This window comes from Nicotiana tabacum, chromosome 13 (genome assembly GCF_000715075.1).
Source record: "Nicotiana tabacum cultivar K326 chromosome 13, ASM71507v2, whole genome shotgun sequence".
In the NCBI taxonomy this organism is placed as follows: domain Eukaryota; kingdom Viridiplantae; phylum Streptophyta; class Magnoliopsida; order Solanales; family Solanaceae; genus Nicotiana; species Nicotiana tabacum.
Window position 1 is genome coordinate 81,934,853 of NC_134092.1, and position 20,251 is coordinate 81,955,103.

Below are 20,251 nucleotides of genomic sequence, written 5' to 3' on the forward strand. Positions count from 1 at the left end.
GAGCGCACTATTTAGATATTGGAAGATATGCTTCATGCGTGTGTGATAGATTTTGGGGGTGCTTGGGATCAATTCTTGCCACTTGCAGAGTTTGCTTACAACAACAACTACCAATCAAGCATTCAGATGGCTCCGTATGAGGCCTTATATAGGAGGCGGTGCCGGTCTCTAGTGGGTTGGTTTGAGCCGGGTGAGGCTAGACTATTGGGTACAGATTTGGTTCAGGATGCTTTTTAAAAGGTTAAATTGATTCAGGATCAACTTCGTACAACCCAATTTAGGCAGAAGAGTTATGCGGATTGGAAGGTTCGTGATGTTGCATTCATGGTTGGTGAGCGGGTCTTGCTCCGGGTTTTGCCTATGAAGGATGTTATGAGATTCAGGAAGAAGGTCAAGTTGAGCCCTAGGTATATTGGGCCTTTTGAGATTCTTGAGAGGGTTGGAGAGATGGCTTACAGAGTTACACTACCACCTAGTCTCACTGCAGTTCATCCAGTGTTCCATGTTTCCATGCTCCTGAAGTATCACGGGATCCATCTCATGTGTTAGACTTCAGCTCAGCCCAGTTGGACAAGGATCTATCTTATGTTGAGGTACCAATGGTCATTTTGGACAGACATGTTAGAAAGTTGAGATCGAAGAGCATTGCTTCAGTAAAAGTACAGTGGAGGGGTCATCCGATAGAGGAGGCAACTTGGGAGACCGAGCATGATATGCGCAACTGTTATCCTCATCTTTTCACCTCTCCAGGTATAATTCTAAACCCGTTCGAGGACGAACGTTTGTTTAAGAAGGGGAGGATGTAACGACCCGGTTAGTCGTTTTGAGAGTTGTAGCCCCGTTTACCCATTTACTGCTCATTCTGTACTTTATAGTTGTATTTTGACTTGCCGAGGCAGTCAGTTCAGGTTCGGTGAGGTTTCGGAATGAATTGAGACACTTAGTCTCAATAATGAAAAGCTGAAATTGAAAAGGGTGACCGGATGTCGACTTATACGTAAATGACCTCGGAATAGAGTTTTGATAATTTCAATAGCTCCGTATGGTGATTTTGGACTTAGGAGCATATCCGGAAAATTATTTGAAAGTCCGTAGTTCAATTAGGCTTGAAATGGCTAAAATAGAAACTTAAGTTTGGAAGTTTGACCCGAGAGTTGACTTTTTGATATCGGGGGTCGGAATCCGATTCTGAAAATTTGAATAGGCCCGTTATGTCATTTATGACTTGTGTGAAAAATTTAAGGTCAATCGGACTTGATTTGATAGGTTTCGACATTGAATGTAGAAGTTGAAAATTCTTAAGTTTCATTTAAGCTTGAATTGGGGTATGATTCGTGGTTTTAGCATTGTTTGATGTGATTTGAGGTTTCGATTAAGTTCGTATGGTGTTTTAAGACTTGATGGTGTATTTGGTTGAGGACCCGGAGGCCTCGGGTGAGTTTCGGATGGTTAACAGATCAAATTTGGACTTAGAACAATTGAAACTTGATGCTGCCTATTGATGCAATCGCACCTGTGGGAATTGCCTCGCAGGTGCGAGCCCGCAGAAGAGAGCTTGGCAAGCGCAGAAGCGAGCAGGGGCTGGTGAGGCAGAGTGCGCAGGTGCGAGTATCTTTCCGCACCTGCGAGGTCGCAGGTGCGAAGGGAAGAGCACAGAAGCGAAAATGGAGAGGAGGCCGGGTAGCGCAGGTGCAAAATTTTGGGCCGCACCTGCGAGACCGCATATGCGGCTAATTCAGTCGCAGATGCGAAAATCCCTGGACAGAACATATAATTCGGGGGGTGGCTATTTTTACCCATTTTTGAATTTTAGGAGCTCGGGCGAGGCGATTTTCAGGCGATTTTTCAAGGAAAACATCAGAGTAAGTGTTCTTAACTCAGTTTTGGTTAAAGTACCCAAATCTATGGTTGTTTTTAACATTTAATTGGTGATTTAAGTTGGAAAATTTAGAAAACCCTCTTGGTTTAAATTAAAGATTTGAGGGTCGAGTTAATGTTGAAATTTGGTAAAATTTGTATGGTTGGACTCGTGGTTAAATGAACATTCATATTTTGTAACTTTTGTCCGGTTCCGAGATGTGGGCCCCACATGTAATTTTTGAGTTAAATTTTGGATTTTGTTGGAAAATTAGTATTTTCATATGGAATTAATTCAAATAATTTGTATTGACTGAATCGAAATTATTATGACTAGATACGAGGCTTTCGGAGGCCAATTCACGAGGCGGCATAGCGGAGTAAAGAATTTCACGGTTCAAGGTAAGTGACTTGTCTAACCTTGTGTAGGAAAAATTCTCCTTAGGATTGGTATTGATATGATAATTATAATGTATTGAAAGTCGTGTACGCGAGGTGACGAGTGTGTACACGAGCTAAATATAGAAAAACTCTGGTTTTAAATTGTTTAGATCTCTGTTACACATTAATTAAATTATTTTATCCGGTTATATTCATCATCATTGATCTATTTTTATATTTTAAATTTGCCTGACATTTTTCTTGCTAATTGCTTTACCTGTTTAGTTGAAACTTTGTTTCTTTTATTCTGTGCTCATCATTTGAAAGTTGAATTTCTTAATTGAATTATTATTAATATGAAGTATTTGACATTAAAAATTTGGTATCGAGGCAAGGTGTTAAATTTGTAAAATATTATTTTTGTTGAGTTATTCACTTTCGAATATTTTGTGAGATTTTGTATTCATTGTGATTGAGACGTGAGCTCCTTATTGCGAAAATAATATTGTTGTTGATTTATTTTGGCAAGTTGAAATATTTGGGCACTTGAGGTGTAAATTATGATATATTATGATATTGATACGCATGCGATGGTATAAGGTCTGTGTGTTGAAACGCATGCAGTGAGATAAGAGTGGCTTGATATGCGTGGCTAGTCGGGGAACTACTAGAAGTCATGCAGTGTGATAAGGGTGGCTAAAACGCGGGATGCTATTTCCGGAAAAAATATTTTCTTTAAAATTAAATGTGAAGGATCCCGCGGTGATATAAGAAAATGAGATATTGTGAATTTATTTATGATTTGGGACTACGAGGCGGTAGCTCGGGAGTGCCCTTATTGATATTTCTTTATGGTTGCATTGCCTTTGGTTATTTTGGTGTTTTCCTTAAAGTTATAAATTTTTATTTTTCTTCCGCGAGGTGTTATTTGCCCTTATTCTGTGTAGTTAAATTGTGACATACTACTTACTTGATTCATCCCCATTGTTATTATTATTATTATTATTATTATTATTATTATTATTATTATTATTATTATTATTATTATTATTATTATTATTATTATTATTATTATTATTATTATTATTATTATTATTATTATTATTATTATTATTATTATTATTATTATTATTATTATTATTATATTGTTAAACTTTTCACCATGTCTTTTATTATTCCAGTAGGGCCTGACCTGACCTCGTCACTACTCTATGGAGGTTAGGCTTGACACTTACTGAGTACCGCTGTGGTGTACTCATACTACGCTTCTGCACATCGTTTTGTGTAGATCTAGGTACTCCCTATCAGACCAGACATCAGTGAACTAGCCGCACGCGGAGACTTCAAGGTATATCTTCCAGCGTCCGTAGACCTCGGAGTCCCCTTCTATCTTTATTATGTTGTTTTCCTTATTCTCTTTAGACTCTGATGTATAGAGACACTTAGAATAAATTCTTAGAAGCTTGTGACTTATTTCTACCGGATTTATGGAGTTGAAATTATTTGAGTTGCAGTTTTATTTATTTCATATTTCTATTACGTTATTCCGCATTGATAGGCTTACCTAGTCTTAGAGACTAGGTGCCATCACGCCATCCTACGGAGGGAATTTGGGGTCGTGACTATTATGATCTTGGGGTTAGCCCCCGATTCGTTTTCATTTGACCTTTCTGTGACCGGTTTATCCCCGCAGGTGACTTTCCGGGGTGGATCGGGTTCAACTCTGCTCGGTGCACGGCTTTGGTTCTGTAACTGAGCTATCGCCGCATGTTGAGCCTGCATCATTTCGAAGATCACCCGTAAACTGATTACGTCTCCTCCAATATTTTGTGTATTTTGAGTTGCCTATCGGGCTCCACCACTGACGCTATTCTCGGGGTCGGTAGGCAAGTTTGCCTCGATAGCCACATGTGAATTAGCGTCAATCAGGCCCGCGACCGGAATTTCTATGGGATCAACGGGCGGTACCTCGTCACCGGACGCTATGTTGTTATTTTCACCGTGATAACCGGACTCATTGTCAACATGTAGGGGTGCTGATTGAGAATTCGACATTTCGAGTTTTAACCAGCAATTAGAGACACTTCAAAGAACAAGTGTAAAGTAGTGTGTGTTATGGAGATTTGTATCAAATAACCACTATTATCCTTAGCCTCACGGTGGGCGCCAGCTTACCCTCAAAATCGGATAAAAATTGAATTTGTAAGTGATTTTAAGGATACGTGGATTAACTTGACACAAAACAATAAATTAGATTGCGATTGAAGTAAATAATGATAAAGTAAATGCAAACCACAAGAATTGAACAATCTTAGCCTTGTGAGGTTAATCACCCTCGAGCCAGGTACGCTTCAATCGATGTAAGAATACAGAAGAACAAGAGCTTAAATAATAATGATATATTGCTTTGGGATGCGCGTTACAATGCGTTCAATGAATTAACAAACCCCCTTTATATAGTAGATGAGTCCTACTTTAGGTACAATTCTATAAAAGGTAAAAATCCCTTGATTAGCTGATTGCCGGTTCCCTATTGATACGCGCCGAGATTTTTGCCGCAATATTTGACCGGTCACTGATATTTCGGTCTTCCGTTGGTTATGCTAACAATGTTTCTTCGAGCTCGTTCGGGGCTAGGGTCGACTCTGGTGTCTCAGACTCAATGTTCTCGAAGGCAGTGTTCTGACCCCGGATTCTAGCTCGATGGGATTGGAGGTCGATCTTCAGCCCTTGGTTGTCATGTTTCGAGCCTAACCTACTATGTCGTAAGCGAGCTCGATTTCGACTGTATACAAGCTTAGACCTGTAAAAAAATTTGTTAAATTCAAATTCAGTAAGTTAAATGAGCTATGATAAAATTTTGAACTAGAATTTATAAAGCTTAAAATTTAAATCAGCCTCTACCAATTGAAGTTGGTGGAGCTGCTGCTCAATTTGTCTCACTTGCTCACATCTTTGTCCTTCCATGTTCGTATAACACCCATACTCTTTCTACTTTGGGCTTGGATCATCGGTTGTAAGCATATGTCTCACATTGGAAATGCATTTGTAATCTGAATCTTAGTAGTTAAGTTGGTGGTGCAGGTTCGCTCTCTCACGGTGTAATCCCTTTCCTCATTTCTCCTTGAAAAAAAACCCGAACATGTATGATTTAACATAGGTCCTGACATAGCCCAAAAAGGACGGAAAAAACTTAATAGTATTTTATTTTTCTCTAAAGACGACATCGTTTGTTTGTGTGGCTCAATCTTTGCCGCCAAAAAGAGTCCCACTTTCCTGCGCTCGCCTCAAAGGTAAAAAGCCGAAAAGCCCTTGGATTGGACCCAACTCAAAGAGGGCAAAATCTCTAGCGCATATCTAGTTGCAGTGAATCGTAAATGCAGATTCAGGTAAAATGCAGCTGCGGGGAGGAGAAATGTCCCGAATGGGCAATTCTGGAACTTCAAGGTGTGGTTGAAGCCCAACCCTCCTTCAAAGATCGCCTCCAAAATCTCCAAATTGGCATTCTTTGCCGCCCCTCTTCCCAGGTTTTTCACTTCCTATCAAATTACTCTATTGTGAAATTTTAGGAATCTCAATTTTCATTTTGTGGCTCCTATTTTTCAGGAAAGTTATACATTTACTGTTGGGTACCATGAGTTGGCTGGGACCAAGGTGCCCTTGAAAAAGCCAATGTTAGTATTGAAGAAAATCAAACTTGACTCCGAGGAAAAGAAGGGTGACATTAGTTCATCAAGGGTGGAATTGGACGTTATTGGAATAATTCGTCAAAAGATTCTTTTTAAAACCAGACCTAAGGCACTCATATCAAGTAAGATATCATATTTCTATTTTTTCATTCTATAGTCGATTCTAACTTGTTTGTGACTGAGGCTTAGTTATTATTGTTGTTTGGTAATTCCATGATGGACTTGCTTGTTCCACTTAGATCCTTGTGAGTCTATGAAAATGATCAGGGTTCAACTTCTTATTTTAGTGGTCACTAGTGTTCAAATATTTGAAGTTCTTTGATTGGCGTAAACATATGGATCATTGGTTTAAGCTAAGCTGCTAGTTTTGAGTATCTACTTGAGTGTTGTGCATAGTGTTAAGAACCAAAACCAAACTGAGCTTGTCACATACATGTAGTTTTACACGCTATATGATATTTATCTCCATGTTTTGATAAACTGCTGCTATTAAATGATTGAATCTTCGTCCATCTCTAAAGTAATTTCTATTGAGGAAAACGGAAAAGTATTGTTATTTTCTTATTAGAGAATCTACTTTTAGAGACTTAACTCCCTCAACCTGCTGCTTTTAATATGAAATAAAAGTTTTTTGTGTAAAGTAATACCATTGATTGTACCAAGAAGGCGCCATTACAACAAAATAGGACTTTGTTTCCTGTAGATATTTTCAGGATTCCAAGAAGTCCAGAAAAATATGTACATCATGATACTGTTTCACTTTACACCAAGAAAACAAAAAGATGTAATGCTCTAAATTTTACATAAGTCAAACTATGTATATGCTCTCAAAACATGTGCTACACCTCTCTTTCCATAGACGCCAAAAATACTCAGTGGAAACGGTGTTCCATATGTATTTGATCAGCTTCCTAGTTCTTTGCCCCCTCTAGCTTTCCATGACAACCTTCAAAGACGCTAAGGCCTATTTCACTCCAAATACGTTAAGGAACATCCAGATCTGCCAATCATAAGAACAATGCAAAAGTATGTGACAGGGATTCAGCTTGGGCTTCACATGTAGCACCTGTTGCATACATTAAATGCACTTCTTTGCAAATTATCTTGGGTTAGACATGCTTCATGTAAGCTGTCCAACCAAAACATGCAGCTCTGCAAGAGGCTCTTGTCTTCCATTATGCTTTATAAGGCATAATATGTAATAAAAGGTTACAGTTTATCTTTTAATGATAAAAAAGTATAATGGCACCCAAGGGTGTGGCCTAGTGGTCAATGAAGTGGGTGAGACCTATGAGGTCTCAGGTTCAAATCCCAGCGGAGGCAATAAAATACTAGGTGATTTCTTCCCATCTATCCAAGCCTTGATGGATAGAGTTGCCTGGTACCTGTTGCTGGTGGGAGGTGACAGGTATCCCGTGGAATTAGTCGAGGTGCGCGCAAGCTGGCCCGGACACTATGGTTATTATAAAAATAGTATATATGTAATTAAAGTTTTCAGCGGGAACAATAAAAGACAATGATGTTTGTTAAACACTATTAACCATTGGTTTTTGTAGTGCTAATGTTGTTGAGGAAAATGTCTTCTCTTTTATATGAACTTGAGATGTGACCTTCGTCATAACTTAAATCTCTTTCTCTTTTTCTGTCTACAATGGATATTAAGAGACAGAACCATGCTAATCTGTATTGGAGAACTAATATATACAGCAGCATAGAAAGTAATCCATTGTTTCAAAAGAAGGGAGGGAGGAGAAAAGAAGGAAATAAGAGATACCAGAATGGTTGGTAGAGTGAAGGAAATATATTTCTATTCGCTTTTGAATTCAAATGAAGCAGGGAGGGGAAGGAAAAAATGACTCCCTTTCATTCTGATTTAACTTACAATCTGCAGCCCTAGAAAAGTTCTTTTTTGTTGTACTCTTTTCATTTCTCTTTCTGCTTGTAAGACAAATTAAAGAGGGGGTAAGTTTCAAGATTTCTCTTCTTACTGTTTCCAAACAATGGGTAGGATTGATCAATCAAATTTCAGATATTCTGATGCTCCTACAAGCTCTGTTTCTGACCGGAATTACAAGGTTGCCTTCTTTTCTCTTTTCTTTTATCATAGTTCATCCCCAGAGACAGACCACTTGAGCTTACCTTTTCATGTAATATAAACTGATGGAGTGAAGCAAAATAATGTCATATTATCTACTAAAGACTGGCATCATTCAAAACCTTAGAAGTATGATAAACATTAACCGGACATGTGAGAACCATGTAGATATCATTTACAATGTATTAGAACAAATAACATGATCATTGGGCAGCTTAAACAGAAGAGTGGCATGCTATAGGTTAGGGCTGTCAAATTTGGCCCAAGCCCAAATGACCCGCCCAACCCGCCCAAGGTTGGGCTCGTTATTGACCTGCTCATTTATTGAACTTAGCCCATCTTGACCCATTATTGGTTATTGTTATTGCATGTCATCTATTTTATAGTTTTTATGATGCTACTATTTCTATGGTTTCTGTTGACGACACTGATATATTGTCTCTTCATGTTTTCTTTCCGGCTCCCTGAGCTGAGGGTCTATCAAAAACAGCCTCTCTGCACCATCGCAGTAGGGGTAAGGGCTGCGTACACAGTACCCTCCCCAAACTCCACTTTGTGGGATTTTACTGGGTCGTCGTTGTGTTATTGTTGTAGCCCATCTTGACTCAACCCATCTCAACCCATTTAAAGTTAGGCTTTTTAGAATTTTTTTTTTTTGATATGTTATATATGACCATAACAAAAGAAAAATAAAGTCTTATTATGTAATTATACAATTCATAATAAAAACAACACATATTAAGCAAAGCTTGATAAGAGTTGGGCGGCTTGGGCTATGACCCAAATTTTAGCCCATTTTGACCAAATCCATCTTAGTCCAAGTAACTTTTGGGCGGGTTATTTGACCCGCCCAATTATTAACTCAACCTATTGTCACCCGTCCAAAACCGGCCCAACCCGCCCATTTGACACCCCTACTATAGCTAAGCCATAGGTGGTCAATTAATTCATTAAAACGTAAAGAAAGAGCCCTCCACCTCCAACCTTGAGGTTGGGGGTTCAAGCCACCAACTGGGAAGTGGGGAAAACTAAAACATTTTTTTAATAGTTTTAACCACTGTGGCTGTATTGACATCCACCCTTTGGCTTTTTGGGAGAGCTCAAGCAATCAGTGTGATGTAGAAATATTACCACAATGTACTTTCATGAGTTAGATTCACTTCGGTAAGAATCGAGACTACCAACTTAGGTTTGGGAGGTAAAACTCCATCTCTTCATAAATTGCATCATATCATAACCTCTATCCTATATCCTTTGCCTCTATGTTAGAAAACCCTTGTGTCCAAAAAGAAAGGAAAGTTCACCTATCTGTTTTTCATATATATGTTAGTCATGTGGCGGCCATCTGTTTTATGCAATTACTAATCTTTGCAGCAGAAATTCATTTATCGGCGTCCAAGCTATTGCATTGGCTAAGATCACATGTAGCTATTGCATCTTTGTTGAAGTTCTGATCATGCCTCCAATTTCGCTATCTAACTCTCCATATTTTTGTGTTTATCCAGAGCCTCAACCTATTGGGAAGGAAAAAGGTAGTGCAGCAGTATCCTCTATGTCAAATTGAATCATACTGTGCATGTAATTTTGTTGAAAGCCTCAAGCGAGAGGCTTTAATTCATATCTAATTCTAGGTGAAGGACTGAATCCTATTATTGCCAAATAACTCCATTGTATAATCCTTGATCGGCTGAACTTATATGTGAGCTGGAACTTTTACATAGTCCAAGTAACTTGATATATAGACTGAACTTCAATTTCAGCTATGTCAAAGAGTCATTTCCCATGCCGCTGATGCTGGAGTTGTCGAAGCCTGGGCTATCTTTCCTCTTAGAATATCCCTTGAATAAGCGGATGAACCACTTGAGCCTCCTATTTCACGGAACATCCGTGCATATCTTAAATTATGCTTTTCACAATTTCGGCACGCTAGAGGGTGACGAAGGAACACACGCTTGTTTTTCAATATCATCCTTTGATTATAATTTTGGTTTAAGACTAGACATTAGGTGTTGCTGTGCTCTTAGTATTATGGTTAAGCAAAAAGTATTTTACTCAAACTTTTTGCTTCAATGTGATTATTTTGTTCTGGATTAGGAAATGGAAAAGTATGCTTGGCTTTGATAAGGTGTACAAAGACATTTCTATATAAAATAAAAAAAGGGGATACAGTTCAATTAGAAGCTGGAAGCCATGGTCTTTGATGTGATAACAAACAATCCCAGCGCAGCTATGATTAAATACTTGACGATAGGGTTTTCAGTGATGATAATGGTCACCCAGCCAGCATAAGGCAAGAATCCAACTGCTCTCCCCATGATGTGATGCCTTTGCAGCCAGCTTTGTCCAGGAGCATAGAGAAGTTTGTCATCCTTCAAATTGTTGTCTCCTTTTGTAAGGACATTAACATTTCCAGTTTCGTGCTGCACATGAACCTTGATTACTCGATGAACAATAGGAATTTCACCTCCATCGACATTAAACACAACAATTTCTCCGGCACGAATGGGATCATTAGTCATGTGCAAGAACAGAATGTCACCCCTTTTAAACCCAGGTTCCATACTTCCTGAAAGCACAACCACCACTGGTAACTCACTCCCACTTATCCATATTATTACTGCTGATGTAACAATCATTCCCAGACTAACTGCTTCGTTGAGGACTTGTCTCAACCGAATTGACTCCATCCAATTCCACCCCATCTCTCTCAAATATTTCAACTTTTTATGATGGATTTGGGAAGAATATTTCTTTAGCAACATAACCCTAAATTTATCCTGAACTATCCCAGTCCGTTTTATACAGTCCCAACCCGACCCGACAATACTTTGTACTGTCGGTGGCATTAAACTATTGAAGCACATGCATCGTGAGTAGGATATTCATCAGCAACGTATTTTTCCTGCAGATCTAAAGTAAATTCAAAATGCAGTTCCAGATTTTGCCCTTTTTGACATATTCCCTCTCATCATAAGTGCGGTTAAAAAAAAAAATTAACAAATGCACAGAATTTAGTTGGAGTCAAGAACTTCTAGCTAGCTTCACGAAGGACCTAGGGGTTTCTAAAAATAATGTGAAGTTATATTAATATTCTCTATATCATATATCTTTTCCTTTGTTGACAGTTGGTTTCCCTAGCGGCGGCGTTAGGCGCCATCACGGCCTATTATGAAATTGGGTCGTGACATAAATCGCCCACAACTCAAAGTGTTAAGGCTCGGCCTATTATACATATATTTATTTCTAAATCAAATTCAGATATAACTTTAATTAATTAAGCCAGCAGAACGAATTCAAATAATTCAATTATTACATGATAATGTCCTAAGTCTACCCAGACATAAACATGTTTTAGCTACATACGGACTCTCATCACCTCGTGCGTACGTAGCAACCACAACTAGTTGCACATAACAATAAATATCACCTAGGGGTAGTTTTCCCCTCACAAGGTTAGACAAGAGACTTACCTCGCTCCGAAGTTTCATAACCGGCTCCAACGCCACTCAAACATCTCAACCCGATGCCCGTCTCTTCAAAACTAGTCAATCAACATGCAAACCAATCAAAATATACCCCAATACGTATACTCTAACAATTTATAATGATTCCCAATTCCGCTCAAAAAGCCAACAAAGACAACCCTCGGGCCCACGTGCCCGGATTCCGAATAATTTCGAAGATAAACTTTACCCATAATATCACGAACTAAAATATATAACTTATTCCAAATTCCTTGTCCAATTTCGTGGTCAAAATCCAAAAATACCAAATTTTCGGTTTTCTACCACAATCTTAAATTTCTACTAATTCCCATGTTTAAATCCATATACAAACCATGCATTTAACTTATAATAGGTGGGAATCACTTACCTTGAGTTGCTTGATAAAAATCTCCCCCTTGAAGCTCTCAAAAAATTGCCCCAACCAAGTGAAAATGAAAGAAAATGGGCCAAATCCCGTATAAAACCAAGTTCTCTGCCCAACGACATTTTCGTATTTGCGGAACATTAGCCGCTTCTACGGCCCAAAGCCCACTTCTGCGGCTCCCCTTAGGCCCCTCAACCTTCGCATCTGCGGCCCCTCGAGCGCTTTTGCGCCTTTGCTTCTGCGGTGTTTCATCCGCAGGTACAGTTCCGCTTCTATGGAATTCGACCGCATCTGCGGTCCCAGCCTCCCTAGCAAGGTCCGCACCTATGCTCCATTGGTCGCATATGCAATCATGCAGGTGTGTGAATTTTTTCACACCTGCGACCTCAGCCATTTCACTCCTAGCCGCTTCTGCGGTCACGCAAGTGCGGGAATTCCTTCGCACCTGCGGCCTCTACCCAGTTCCCTTCTAGCCGCTTCTGCAGTCCACTACCTCGCTTTTGCGATGAAGCCTCCGCAAAAGCGGTTGCACCATCAACCTGAATCCTCCAGCTTTCCTTAAGACCTAAAATCGATCCGTTAACCGTCCGAAATCCACTCGAGGCCCTCGGGACCTTAACCAATTATACCAACGCATCCCAAAACACATTACGAACTTAGTCGAGGCCTCAAATCATGCCAAATAACATCAAAACTATGGATCGATGATCAAAACCCTTCTTTAAACTTCCAAACCTTTAAACATCAATGAACGCGTCCGATTCATATCAAAACATTCCGGAATGACGCCAAACTTTGTGCATAGGTCACAAATCACGATACGAACCTATTCCAAGTCTCGGAATCCCAAACGGACATCGATAACACCAAAACCCACTCCAAACCAAACTTAGGAAATTCTTAAACTTTCAAAATGTTAACTTTCCATGATAAATGCCGAAATGTTCCTGGGTGATCCGATACTCAACCCGAACATATGCCCAAGTCCGAAATCATCATATGAACCTGTTGGAACCTTCAAATCCCGATTTCGAGATCGTTTACTAAAAAGTCAAACCTTAGTCAATTCGTCCAACTTAAAGCTTCCGAAATTAGAATTTTCTTTCCAAATCAATCCCGAACTTCCCGAAATTCAATTCCGACCACACGTACAAGTCATAATACCTGAAGTGAAGCTACTCAAGGCCTCAAACCGCTGAACGACGCACTAGAGCTCAAAATGACCGGTCAGGTCATTTCATTCTCCCCCACTTAAACATACGTTCATCCTCGAACGTGCTAAGAACTGCTCCAGAGTAGTCCAAAGTCACTGTTTAACACCTCGAGCACCTGCATGTGCCTCCACAACCCAGTAGAGCACATTAGCTCGAGCCAAACTGAAGATCTTCCCTATAACCTTAGCTAACAAGCTTTAGAACCAAATTCCAACTTCCGAATTTCTTTACAAGACCTGATTCTAACACACGAACACCGTATCAATCAACACACACTGTACCTATGTTGAAATCACACCCTACACCACATAAGTCGGTAGCCCATAATAACATTCTCTGACCACACTAGCTAGAATTTCACGAATCTGATGCCCGCAATACATCTCATGACGCATATAAGTCCTGTTCCAACCTTCGAAATACTTCTACGACGGCAGAGATGTGTAGAAACTAATAACCCCCTGCCAAATCAACAAATCATAGAGTCTCTCCTCCTGACAAGGACCATTACCTCATTCTAAACTGAATAACAATATTTTCTCTTAAATATACCTGATATAAATTTGATTGCACTAATCCCAGGTCCAATAACCTCGTCTCACCCAGTACAAGCTGCTCGGGCAATAAACCACCTCAAACACCGTCCAAAATCTCATATGATGCCATCAAAGCGCCAACAAGCTACAAACTCAAATGTGATACACAAAGAAAAATGAACTCTGGAAAAAGAACTACCCGGCTTGCGTAACGAAGAAAACGCCTGAAGAGATGTTATGAACCTACCTCAGGGATGAAAAACAAGGCACACAAAAATAAGGGCAAGGATTTATGCTCAATATCTCACTGTTGCGGCATGAAACCTGATCCACATAACATGCCCATGGTGGCGTGCCACCCAATCCAAACAATATATCCGTGGTGGCGTGCCACCCGATCCGCACATAACAATCAAGAAGAAAACACACATAAAGCCGTAATGCTTATACTTACAAAATGCCCGTATATCGACCACAAGCGCGCCAAGTGCATAAGACAAATCCTGGGGAGATGGATAGCGTCATATGCTACGAAACCCAAGCACAACTAAGGTGCAATAAATGACCTGCATCTCGAGAGCCATCCTGCTAACATAACACCACAAGATACATGGGACCTCAATACGTGTGCGAATAATCAAGCCGTATCACAACGCACATGGCACAATAGAGATTACACGAAATAGCTGACGACGGGAATAACATCCAATGCCCGATGACTCCTCCGTAGCAATGCTATGACGAATGAACACATCCGACCTGACGTAGAGTACACATTCACATTAGACCCACCAACTGACCTCAACCCGATTCTAATCATACCATACTGGGCCAACAACCTTTCAAGGATCCACAAAGGCCCTATTCATGATACATACGAGCATCCGTCCAATCCGTAACAAACTCCCATAGTCCACAACCAAAGGAATAGAGCGCCTTTCAGCATAAACTATCACATTAGTGATACTACCAGAATCTCCATACTTGACAATCCTTAACAATCAAGTGACTAACATGTCTCACTTATACAAATTTTCTCGCAGGGTATGCTCCCACGACCTTCCGCACTAGGTAGAAAAGTCTGCACCTCCATACCACTAACCATACTAATTCTGTAAAGTAATTCAAGATCCCGCAAATCAATACACAATGCTCCTTCCACAGAGCACCATTCCCAGGCGGCACTAGGATAATGTCAGCTTACTATGAACATCTAAATTCTTCCCGGCTCATCCGAGCTCATGACATTCTTGTCAACACCGAACCGTAACCTTGATCCTCAAAATTTAAATTCCCATGCCGCTCACTGCATCTCTCATGCCGCTACGCGAGAATATAAGAATTCATCATAATCCCTAAACTACTAGTAGAATAAGAACTTCATTGGCTAGAAACCTTTTACTTAGCTCATTTCAGAAGAACCAACGCAACACGCAACTGAATTCCCAAATCGTAGAAAATACAAACCTCAAGTCATGATCTAAACTGCCATGACTCTTCCGGAATCCATTTACACAACAAGGCCATTCGAATTAACTACCTCCCAAATCAATCAAGTTATGGTGGTTGTCAAGCCTGCACGTACAACCACAAACTACATGTATAACTTCACACGCCGCAGGAACTGATCATTGCCACAATCGTGCTGATTCAACCATTACTAACCACCCCAACTTCTTTCAATTTACTCTTAACCTGTCTTAGAAATAATAATAGCTCCATTCACAACATAATGAACTCAATCTGCACTCATCCCGAGTGACCGAATTGCAAAACCACATCGTCTCAATACCCATGAACCATCTCATACCCTTTTCAAGCGCACAATAGCATCTCCAACTAGTACATCCATTCTGCAAGACCTTCATGAATTCGAAGATATTTCTTCCTTTCCTCCAATACGGCACCGCATACCGGATGATAACATAGAACATTCCAAGTCCCGCACGTAATCCACTATGAAATATCGATCCCTAACCACACAACAGACTCGAAATCCTCAGGCACCGTACTTTAATTCTTGAACCCACTAGGACCGTTGTTGAGAGTCACCCACTCTGACCTGGTCCCGAATATAACCAAACTTCAACGCTCTGCTAGCACATGAACACCCTCTCAAAGAAGCAACCGACTGAATTCTTTTCCTTGTACATTACATCCACAAGAAGCATAAACTCTGAGTCCTCCCAGACCTACACCTCAATCGATAAGGCGAAGTATAGCACACATTCATGAAGTTCCTTGCTCGAATTACTCCTGATATCTTCTTTTCTTAGTCATAAATAATCCACCAACACATCGATAACCAAAAACTGTACAAGCAGACAACCACATGATCTAATCGTAGACGGTGGGGCTCCCCCACTTAGCTTTAAGCTACCATCACATAATGTAGAGCCCACAACGATTCCTCTTTCTCAATTACCATGATCCCGTACCGTTAACCCGCCAAAATTTCTCGAAGTCTTTTGTTAAGACTTTCGTTAACATTCTGAATCATCCGCCACAATCACATATTCTACCTCTCACCAGGTAGCAAGTAGTATTCTTCGCAGAAGCTTCATCAACATCACGCAACCGCTAACCTGCTCATAAGAGATAACCCACTTGTGGAATCCCATGCCGACATCTTCCAACGGAGCTGCACTGGTTGCACCTACTACGAAATCAGTAAACCCTCCCAATCCAACGCTCGTCCACAAGCTGTACAAGTCTGTTCATTCCTCATTGACACCAACTAAAGTCCAACAACACATCCCAAACTCGAAGTCACGTTGTATCCAAAAACGATAATCAAATCTTCACACCCCTCTTTATTTCAACCAAACTCCTTTCTGTCGTATCTAATTTTTCTCGGTATAGTAGCCACCATCCCAAATAAAATCCTTAGTCCAAATCACCCTCCATCACGATTCCCAAATCGCCCTAAACTTTCTAAAAGCACATGTCTATCCTACCACAGAGTCCATATGCTACTCGGCCACTCCCACTTCATTCAAACCGTCTCCTTTAAGCAACTTCTCGACCTCCGCTTTTCATAATTGGCCTGCTAGTAATTCAACTACCGTGAGACACCTCCCGCTATGCCCTTCCTCCTCCTTCGCTGCACAATTTCTGCCTCAAATCAAAATTCATACTTGTAGCACCTGAACTACTGAATTGCTACCCACTTCAAACCTCCTGGAAGATCATTTTCTCAAGCCAACATCATTAGATTTACCAATTCGATTCGGAACCGCTACATACCGCTATCTCTAACAACCGTGTCGTAGGCACCATTACACAACACCCTGCCCCGAAGGCAAAATCAAAGAAGACTATAACACCGGCGGACCTTAATGCGTTCCAACAAAGATGACGATGCCCATCACAAATGAGAATTCCACCACGCTTGAAAATATCAAGTCTCGTTACTCCATCAACCAAAGCCTAAACATCCATAGTCCGATTGCTCTTCCTTTGCTAGAATTAAATGCTGAACCTCTAACTTATGCACCAAAAAATCATCCTTTCAAATAATTAACTGTCTCAACACATAGGCAAGCTCCCTACCATTACACCAACACTGTGCGATAACAATGCATGAATATCATAGAAATCAGTGCATAGCCTCAAAACCATAAAAAGTACAGATACTAAACCGAAATGACAGAACACCCTTCCACAAGGCGACGATAATAGCCTACCCGAACACGCAGGGAAAAACATCCGGTACCACGTCTCCAGTACCAATACAACTCCTGGACGTCCAATTGACAACAAGCGCTTCACGTCGCATAAGATTGAGTAGGAAGGAAATAAAGGCACAAGCCTCAATGGAATCAAACTGCACGATGAGGAAATCAAGAAGGGAAGTGTTCCTAACAGCCCTGTAGCCTCTCGAAGATAATAAGTACAGACATCTTTGTACCGATCCGCAAGACTCTACTAGACTTGCTCATGACTCCTGAGACCTAAGTAAACCTAACTCTCTGATACCAAGCTGTCATGACCCAAAATCCACTATAGGTCGTGATGGCGCTTAACGCCGCCGTCAGGCAAGCCAACGTTGATTTATCAATTTATTTACTCATTTTATTAATTTCGAAATCATAATCTCTATTACTTAAATAGTCTAAAATGGAATTTACAGGGTAAAATGATAATAACTACGTGAATTACAATAACGAACAACCAGTAGGAACCCCCAAAACCCGGTGTTACAAGTGCATGAGCATTTTCTAAGGAGTACAATAGTAATACAACACTTGTCCCAAATGTAATAAGTCAGAATAAAATAAATAGTACAATGGAGACTCGGTGGACCGCGATGCGTAGCCTAGAATGCAGCTCACATAAAGTCTCCTCAACAGGTGCGCCTACGCCAAGGTAACCATTAAATGAACCTATCAGATCCTGCACATTTAGTGCAGAAGTGCAGCATGAGTACGTAAATCAACGTGTATCCAGTAAGTATCTAACCTAACCCAGAGAAGTAGTGACGAGGGGCCGACATCGACAATTACTAAAGGTCCAATAAAGCAATATAATAAAACAAAATCAGATATGAAGCATACGGCAATGATGGAGTAAATCTGTATGTTACATAATCTTCCAATTACTTCTTTTAAATCATAATTTCTAAATCTTATATTCTACCTTAACAAGTCAGAAAAATGTCAAGTGTCAATATCAATTAAATAAGGAATACCATAAAATGCCGGGCATCAGCGGAAGGTTTATCTCGTGAATATTCGGACTAATGGCGATATAACGCATGATTCCGCCGAGGTCGTTCGGCCCGATCCAGAATAATGTGTACACTGCCGAGGGTCGTGCGACACAAACCATAGATGCATCTATATATTGTCGAGGTGTTCGGCCCGCTCCACAAGAAAAGGAAGGAAGTTATCGAATCACGAGACACGTGTTTACAATACAGTACATGAGCACATAACAAATTGTCATGCCCCGATCTCGGGGAGCGCGACCGGCGTTCAAATGAGATACCCCGGTTAAGAAAGTGTGTTAGATGCCTTCTATCCAACCTTGCCCGTTAACAATATAAGAACCAGTACATGTGATAAACATGAGAAGAGTCAAGTGTTCCACAATATTTTCCATTACTAAAGAATATTCATTTATGATTTCCAAAATATAATAAGTTTACTGATATGATGAAAACATGTTCGCCCAAATACCAACACTTACTAGTTTAATTCCTGACATCATATACAACCCACAACCTATCTACGGAGCCTCTAAGTATAACAAAAGAGTAGTATGGATGTGCCGGCGACAAGGCCCCGGCTATACCTCAAAATGTAACGTACAACGTCATATGACATGAAGCCCAGAACAGAGTAGGGCTCACCAAAATCTGCTGAATAGAGAGTGACTGCTAATGATGGTCAAAAACACCTGTTGACGAATCACCTGCATCCATTGAAGATGCAGCGCCCCCGGCAAAAGGGACGTTAGTACATATATAATAGTACTAGTATGTAAAGCTAAATGTCCACTTTCAAAATAGAATACCATTATAAGAAAGGGAAAACCATAGAAACAGCAAGTCACAATCAACAATATCCAAATGCAAGTTAACACATACCAGTTTTCATAATACAAAAATATAATACTCCCTCCGTTTCAATTTATGTAAACCTATTTCCTTTTTAGTCCATGCCAAAAAGAATGACCTCTTTCCTTATTTGGAAACAATTTACCTTTATGCAATGATTTATAGCCACACAAAATATATATGCCTCATTTTATACCACAAGTTCAAAAGTCTTCTCTTTTTTCTTAAACTTCGTGTCCAGTCAAATGGGTTCACATAAATTGAAACATAGGGAGTATATATATTTGGTTGGGAGATCATTAGCACCGATATACCATCGTGGTTTTATCACAGAGTACGATCACGCCCGATCGGCTACGCCATCTCCCCACAGACAATGTGGTTTGGCATGTAATGCGAAAAAGGGGTGTTACCAAGTGTAGTTCCACCATGTGCGCAACATGGCGTCCGATCTCCACCCGATCGGCCAGGCCGCCTTCCCACATATGCCATGTGGGTTGACTTTCCAATTCACAACTAATATCAATCTCATCCCAAACAAGGGGAATAATCACAATCCATCACAATCCACCCCTACACTGACACATGTAGTTTCTGGTGTGGGCCTTATGACCCACCCTTCCTCGGTTTGCTAATGATACTCCCAAAAATATTTTTTTTATTTTTTCACACAAAGGTAGTTTAATTACAAATGTATTCACCTCATCATCTTTCATATTGTATAAACCTTCATTAGTATTTTCAACTACTTACAACAATAATATTTCCTTGGCTCTTTTGGCCATTCACAAGATTCTTTATTCATGGCACGATAGCCATATTTCATATTCAACACTTTCTTTTCTTTACTTTCAAGTATCACCATCAAACATCAACATATAGAATATTACGTAAATCACAACTTTAAGTTTATTAGCAATGAAGACTTAAACACAATGAATTCCTTTTCAAGAAATGAAGTAAAATGGTTGGCAATCAAAGCACAAGTTAGAAGCATAAACGAGTAACACATCATTTAATCTTAAAACCCTTTTCCCAAAAAGGTCCAT

General features: G+C 40.1%; 1 protein-coding gene and 1 pseudogene across 2 annotated transcripts; one reads left to right on the forward strand and one right to left on the reverse strand.

The window, feature by feature from the left end:
- Nucleotides 1-5,204: 5,204 nt before the first annotated feature.
- On the forward strand, nucleotides 5,205-9,739 carry LOC107796756 (uncharacterized). Of its 2 annotated transcripts, none has more exons than XM_075228089.1 (3): nucleotides 5,205-5,765; nucleotides 5,845-6,049; nucleotides 7,936-9,521. In XM_075228089.1, exons 1-3 carry the CDS (start codon nucleotides 5,616-5,618, stop codon nucleotides 8,058-8,060), a joined length of 480 nt encoding a protein of 159 aa, XP_075084190.1. In that variant the 5' UTR covers nucleotides 5,205-5,615; the 3' UTR covers nucleotides 8,061-9,521. The 2 variants fall into 2 exon arrangements, with proteins under 2 accessions (XP_075084190.1, XP_016475056.1); XM_016619570.2 differs by lacking the exon at nucleotides 7,936-9,521 and adding an exon at nucleotides 9,528-9,739 and having other exon boundaries at nucleotides 5,227-5,765.
- Nucleotides 9,740-9,925: 186 nt separating this feature from the next.
- LOC107796751 (uncharacterized) lies at nucleotides 9,926-11,046 on the reverse strand (annotated as a pseudogene).
- Nucleotides 11,047-20,251: the final 9,205 nt, after the last annotated feature.

Excerpts from the sequence above, each read along its gene's own strand:
- LOC107796756 (XM_075228089.1), top strand. The coding sequence starts at position 5,616 with ATGCAGATTCAGGTAAAATGCAGCTGCGGGGAGGAGAAATGTCCCGAA. Across the intron at positions 5,766-5,844 it reads TTTGCCGCCCCTCTTCCCAG|GAAAGTTATACATTTACTGT; the intron begins GTTTTTCACTTC and ends CCTATTTTTCAG. Across the intron at positions 6,050-7,935 it reads ACCTAAGGCACTCATATCAA|GATTGATCAATCAAATTTCA; the intron begins GTAAGATATCAT and ends AACAATGGGTAG.